This window comes from Lactuca sativa, chromosome 3, assembly GCF_002870075.4.
Source record: "Lactuca sativa cultivar Salinas chromosome 3, Lsat_Salinas_v11, whole genome shotgun sequence".
Classification (NCBI taxonomy): domain Eukaryota; kingdom Viridiplantae; phylum Streptophyta; class Magnoliopsida; order Asterales; family Asteraceae; genus Lactuca; species Lactuca sativa.
Window position 1 is genome coordinate 38,733,459 of NC_056625.2, and position 6,066 is coordinate 38,739,524.

At 34.4% G+C, this 6,066-nt stretch overlaps 1 protein-coding gene across 1 annotated transcript; it reads right to left on the minus strand.

Annotated features, from left to right (window-relative positions):
• Window positions 1–1,962: 1,962 nt before the first annotated feature.
• On the minus strand, window positions 1,963–5,832 carry LOC111905222 (indole-3-pyruvate monooxygenase YUCCA6). Its single transcript, XM_023900913.3, has 4 exons — window positions 4,674–5,832; window positions 3,601–3,849; window positions 2,605–2,727; window positions 1,963–2,514 (listed from the first exon to the last, which is right to left on the minus strand). The coding sequence occupies exons 1-4, from the start codon at window positions 5,361–5,363 to the stop codon at window positions 2,293–2,295; spliced, it is 1,284 nt and encodes a 427-aa protein (XP_023756681.1). The 5' UTR covers window positions 5,364–5,832; the 3' UTR covers window positions 1,963–2,292.
• Between the last annotated feature and the right edge of the window lie 234 nt (window positions 5,833–6,066).

Here is a 6,066-nt window from a genome sequence, read left to right on the forward strand (position 1 = left end):
GTTGTTTATAACATCTAATCATGAAATGGAACAACCTTAGGGATTAGGAAACACTTGTAATGAAGTGTTAAACCACATAGGGTTAAATATAAGGGATGTATGGCCACACTAGGGTGTTTACGGCCCAAATGGTAAAACTAATGGAGTTCATGGCCATGAGTTTACGGCACATGAGTTTACGGCCGTAACCTCATGTCATTTTGTACATATGGGTGTTTTAAAGGGCTTTCAAGCATTAAGGAAAGATCATATGTTCATGTCATGCCTTAGGAAGAGTTTAAGGTCCAAATGCCCCACTAATTAGGGTTTACGACCAAGGGAGATGCTCTTGGCCATAAACACCATTTGTTCTTGATTTCATGTTGTTTTCAAGGTGATAAACATGTGATTCAAGCATATATCAAGCTAAGGAAAAAGTACTTACAATATAGAAGCTTGATAGGGTGATTAAGGCCCAAAAACACTAGTATGTAATCTTGGTGTTCTTGGTGAAATGAAGAACACTTGAAGATCTATCAAAATGGAGTGATTTCATGGATGAAATCAAAGGGTTGTACTAGATAAAGAGATATAACAACAAATCAAAGGAAAGAATTCTTACATTTTTGGAAGATCAAGATGAAGATCCTATGATACGTGAGAGAGAAATCGGGTTTCTAGCCTTAAAATGGAAGAGAAATGAGGAAAGTGATGGAAACTCATGTATATAACTTGAGTTTATGGCCAATGATGAGTTTACGGCCCAAACTCATGAAGGTTTGGCCGTAAACTCCTCATGATGGGGTTTAAGCTTGATTACTGCACAATGGACTCAAGCAGATACTTCCTAACACCCGATTCTTGAATGTACTAGGCTTAGAACACTCAAACAAACTCTAAACAGTGCTAAAAGATAGCAGAAACAAGTCTAACTTTGATTGATTTGAATGGTTGTACAAGGTAGAAATTTCGGGTTGTCACTCCTTACCTCTTTGCGATTGATCCGCCACCATCGATGCCCCTGGATTTTGCCTTCATTCTTCACCTTACTCCTTCGAATTGGTCAAGAAGCAATGAAGGTGTTTCTGATTACTTGGGGATTAGGTTAAAATCAGTCGTATATAAAATGGGGGAATTTGGTTAAAATCAAAGTAACTAGCAAAATTATAGGGAGTATTTGTGGAAGTTATTTATCAAATTACCTAGTTACCCTTATTGATTTATTTATTTATTGTTTTTTCTATTAAATTTTGATTGGCCTACATTTATGCATAAAATAACACAATAAATACTTTAAACACCTGAACCTATCTCTCTCTCTCTCTCTCTCTCTATATATATATATATATATATATATATATATATATATATATATATATATATATATATATATATATATATAGCTAAGTTATTCTGAAAACTAAAAGAACATGTGAACTTGCGAATTCATAATCAACTCATCATTTCCAAACCAAAGACCAATTTTCAACCAAAGACCAATTTTCTGGAAATGGTACGTATAAGCGATATCTAGACTCAAATAATAGATTTGACAATTCTTTTTTTTTTGGAAATCTGTATGCATGCACAATCAGTAGTCATATAGACTGCTGATGAGCACAATTAACAGTCATATGGACTGCAGATGTACACAATCAGCAATCATATGGATTGCTGCTAAGCAATCAGCAGTCCGTATCACTACTGATTGTGCTCATCAGCAGTTTGTACAATTATTGATTGTAATCATTAGCAATCATACAAAAAATAAAAAAATTGTCAATCTTTTTTTGAGCCTTTTTAACGCATCATTTGAAGATTAGTGTTTTTAGTGTTGAAAAATGATAAGTTGATTATAAATTCGTAAATTCTTATAAATCTTTTGGTACGATCTCAAAAAGATTAACAAGGATTTATTTATTTTTATTTATTTATTTATTTATTTATCATTATTGAATATCAACTCTACTACAGAAAACCATATGTTATAACTATGAGTTAAGCATGCTCTCCAAAATGAAAAAGTTGAAGTAACAGATAAAAAGTAAAAACAACACTACAATCTATACCCCTATACCCCTCGTTCTCTCTTTCTATAAAAAATATATAAAAGAAATTAATGTGGCAATGTACAAGATGTATAGATACACTACCCTAGATCAAGATAGAGGTCCCCTCCCCAAATCAAGAAAAATAGATACTCTAACTGGTTGATGAAAGCTGTTCCACCATAATCCCTACTTAATTTTCTACAGTTGGATGAGCAACAATTTGGTTGATTTTAGTGTCAAAATCTTTTCTAGTTAAATGATACTAGGGTTGAAATGTGAATGATCGTCCGATGGTCATGGCCAGATGTTTGGCTTCTGCTTTCCAAAAATTTTCTATATCTTCAGATACTCGTTTTGCATCCGCAGATGAACCAAACAAACCACGTCTAGTGAACCCTACTGCATATAGCCCACGTTCACCTTTCCAACCATGTGGAAAGGGTTTCCGAGGCATACCATCTTTTTCTGAGAACATGTCCTTTTCCTATAGACAAAAATATATATAGGTTTAGAAATAAAATTTGAATTCAAAATTATTAATATTAAAGAGACAGAGAAAGATATAAAAAAACACCTTTAACCAAGAGGGCGTATTGCTTTTGTACCCTGTTGCTAAAATGATAGCATCAAAATTTTCTATTCTTCCATTCGCAAATTGTACACTATGATGCCCCACACTTTGAATGCTTGGATGCACCTGTACATGTGAAGTTACACATTTAAGTATGACTTATAAAACATTATATTAAGATCTCAAGCGGTTTAAAAAGAATCAATATCAATCATATTTTGGCCATAAAGAAGGAAAATAAAATTTTCTTTTACTTCATCCTTCTGCCTATTTAATAATAACATGTGTACAGTATTACTTTTTCTTAATTTCGTCTCATCCTTTTATTTTGACATTTGTCATAATACAAACGAGAATGAGGATAAATAGAAATATTTAATAGGCGGACATTAAAAGTTTCTATGCAAAATTTCAAGAGACTTCGTAGAACATATTCCAATATTGTAAGAGATAAAATCTAATACTGTATTAACATATGTTTAACCACCCATATGTGTTTTGGTTATCTAAAACGCTTTGCAAACTTTATACCTTTTAGACAAGATTCGTTTTACCGCATAGAAAATAAACATTTGAATAATATATATTATGAGCCTACAGGTTCAAATCAATATGGTTCTAACGAGGTTAATGAACACTAGTTTTAACATGAAACTTTCTGAAAATTAACCAAATGTTGCAACCTTTAAATAAGATGAGATTTTCCACCCATCCAAAAAGATTCGGTACCTTCTCTTTAAAACATGTTGCCTTCACTTTTTACGTAAAAGGCATAAATATTAAAAGCTTGGATTTCTTAAAAATGGAGAATTTTGTCATAATTAATATAGCCAAAAGTTACATTTGATGGAATGATTATATATACATTAAAGAAAGTAGAAAGAAAAGTCCAAAGAGGAAGAAGAAGAAAAGCACAAAGATATTATATATATGGGAACATGTTTAAGGAAATGCATGAAAAGAACCAAAAAGGTAGGTATATATAATATAGAAGTTTACCTTAATGTGTCCACTTTTGATCTTGGCTAGGGTTCCTACATCCAAAACCGGTGTTTTTCCGGTCTTGCTTTTGAGCTCAAGGGGTCCTACTTGGGGCCGATCAAGTCCAAAACTACCGGTGCTTCCAAAAATCATCCATGACATGATCAAAAGAAACCGATCAACGAGTCTTATGGGTAACCACTTGAGCAACCACATGGACAGCCCAAAAGTCGATCTTCCCAGCATCTCTCGTGGTAGGACATGAACCTATACATATCGTGCATTGTCAGTTATATATATTTTTGATTAATTTGAAAAATATATAAAACATAAATCATAAAGTGGTGATACTTATATATATGAGAGCACTTTTCTGTTCGTGGAGTAGTAATTTCACTTTCATAGAGGGCCAACGACACCATATGCTGAAGGAACCTTTACAGTAATGAAACACTCATGTAATTATGATTAACTTGTTTTACCTTTTTTCTTTTTTAATGAATGGAGTCTTGTGTTATTTGCTCTAGCATGCTTGTGAGTTCCAAGAAAGTGGCATTAATTAGTTTTGACATGTTAATTTTACAAATTACAAAACCTTTGATATCAACTTCTTTAATACTTGGTAAAAAATAAAAATAAATTCTATAATGAATTTTGAGGACGAATCGATAGATTAGATTATTTGAATATCTGAGGCATTTGATAATGAATTTTATTTTCTTGCTCAACACGAGTCATGTATTTTTAATTGTAATGATAATTATTAAACAATTAAGTCGCTTAGATGGTTTATATAATGACTTAGTTGAAGGCTTCCTAATAGTAAGGTGTATGTGGCCTCTCCCAAAACGTATGTTGTAGTTTTCAGATATATAAAAGAAAATAATGATCGTGTAACTAAAAAAAAAAAAAAAACTACTTCTTGTGTTTGGAATTTAAACAGATGTAGCATTTTTATTTCATATATAATTACTACATATTTAATAAAAGTTATCGACCAGTATATATCGACATATATATGAATTGAAGTAACCTTTATTAGGGTGAAGTTGATTGATTAAGATAGAGTAATTAAAAGAATGAATACTCACAGCATTTCTAACAACAAGAGAAGGATGAGCATCATGATTGCAAAGATCCAAAGACACTTCCATTCCCGAATTCCCACAACCAACAACCAACACTTTCTTCCCTCTAAAATCACTCCCACTTCTATACTCCGCCGTGTGTCGTACCTCTCCACGAAAATTCTCAATCCCTTTGATGTCCGGCACCACCGCCTCCGCATTCTCCCCGGTGGCCACCACCAACCACCGGCAAACATACTCCATCTCTTCTCCTTTCAACCCTACACTCTTCACTCTCCACAACCCTACACTCTCATCATACCCTGCACTCTCCACCTCCTGCTCGAAAACCGGCTTGATCCCAAATCGTTTGGCATAGGCCTCCAAATACTCCACAAACTGTTGTTTGGATGGGTACATCGGAAAATCATCAGGGAAGGGCATCAACGGAAGTTCACAGAACTTCTTGGGAAGATGTAACCGGAGGCGATCATATGTTCTGAATTGCCAAAGCGAAGCTATACAATTCGATCTCTCCAACACGATGCTGGGCACCCCTTTATCCTTCAAACAGGCAGCCGCCGCAAGCCCAGATGGTCCAGCCCCGACGATGACCGGACCAGGTACCCATACACGGCGTCTCAGACCAAGGCCTTGGTTAATAAAGTGATGATCATGAGCCATTTTACCTTCCAATTCCCTTAAACAACTCATCGTCTTTCCAAAATGTTTGATAAAGATTAAAGAATCTGATAGAGAGTATATATATGATGCCGGTAATGGATTATGGATTAATATGAGTGGTGGGAATTGGCTTAGATTCGAAGAAAAGGGCGTTGAGTCAAAAACAACGTGTTGTTTCAAGTGATTATACAGTTAGAGGCTCCTCTATCTTTGGGAGATGGTTTTTAACGACAAAACTAATTAAGTTTGGATAAGAGAGAGTGGATTAGAAGCCTGATCCACTTATGGGTTCGATCAGTTTTTGTAGGGCTTGCGTTATTGTGGATTTGAAGTGAGCGATAACCGGAGTGAAGATCGTTTGATCTATCGGCATTAACATTCATTCACACACACAGAGGGAGAGAGAGAAAGAGAGATTGCGATATATGCATATACATTCTTTTTGCTGGAAGGGAGAGAGTGAGATGAATTAAATTCGGTCACTATATATGAGAGGAGATCAAGGCAAGTGGTAGAGAGGAACTAATGGAAGTGGGGACATATATATAGTATTCTACCCTGCCCCCTTCACTTGCATAAGAGAACAATATATTATAATTTTTTTCATTAATAGTAATCTAATTTAATTAAACTTTTAAGTAAAACAACAACACTATGTTAAACATTAGTGCTGGGTACTAGGATATCTTTTTACAAGCAAAACAAATATTCGTGACAAAGTCCTATAGGGTTA

What these genes read in the sequence shown, in the direction of transcription:
- LOC111905222 (XM_023900913.3), bottom strand. Translation starts at nt 5,363, where the DNA reads ATGAGTTGTTTAAGGGAATTGGAAGGTAAAATGGCTCATGATCATCAC. An exon ending in CTCTTGTTGTTAGAAATGCT is followed by an intron (nt 3,850 to 4,673) that starts GTGAGTATTCAT and finishes CGATATGTATAG; the next exon opens with GTTCATGTCCTACCACGAGA. An exon ending in ATACGCCCTCTTGGTTAAAG is followed by an intron (nt 2,515 to 2,604) that starts GTGTTTTTTTAT and finishes TTTTGTCTATAG; the next exon opens with GAAAAGGACATGTTCTCAGA.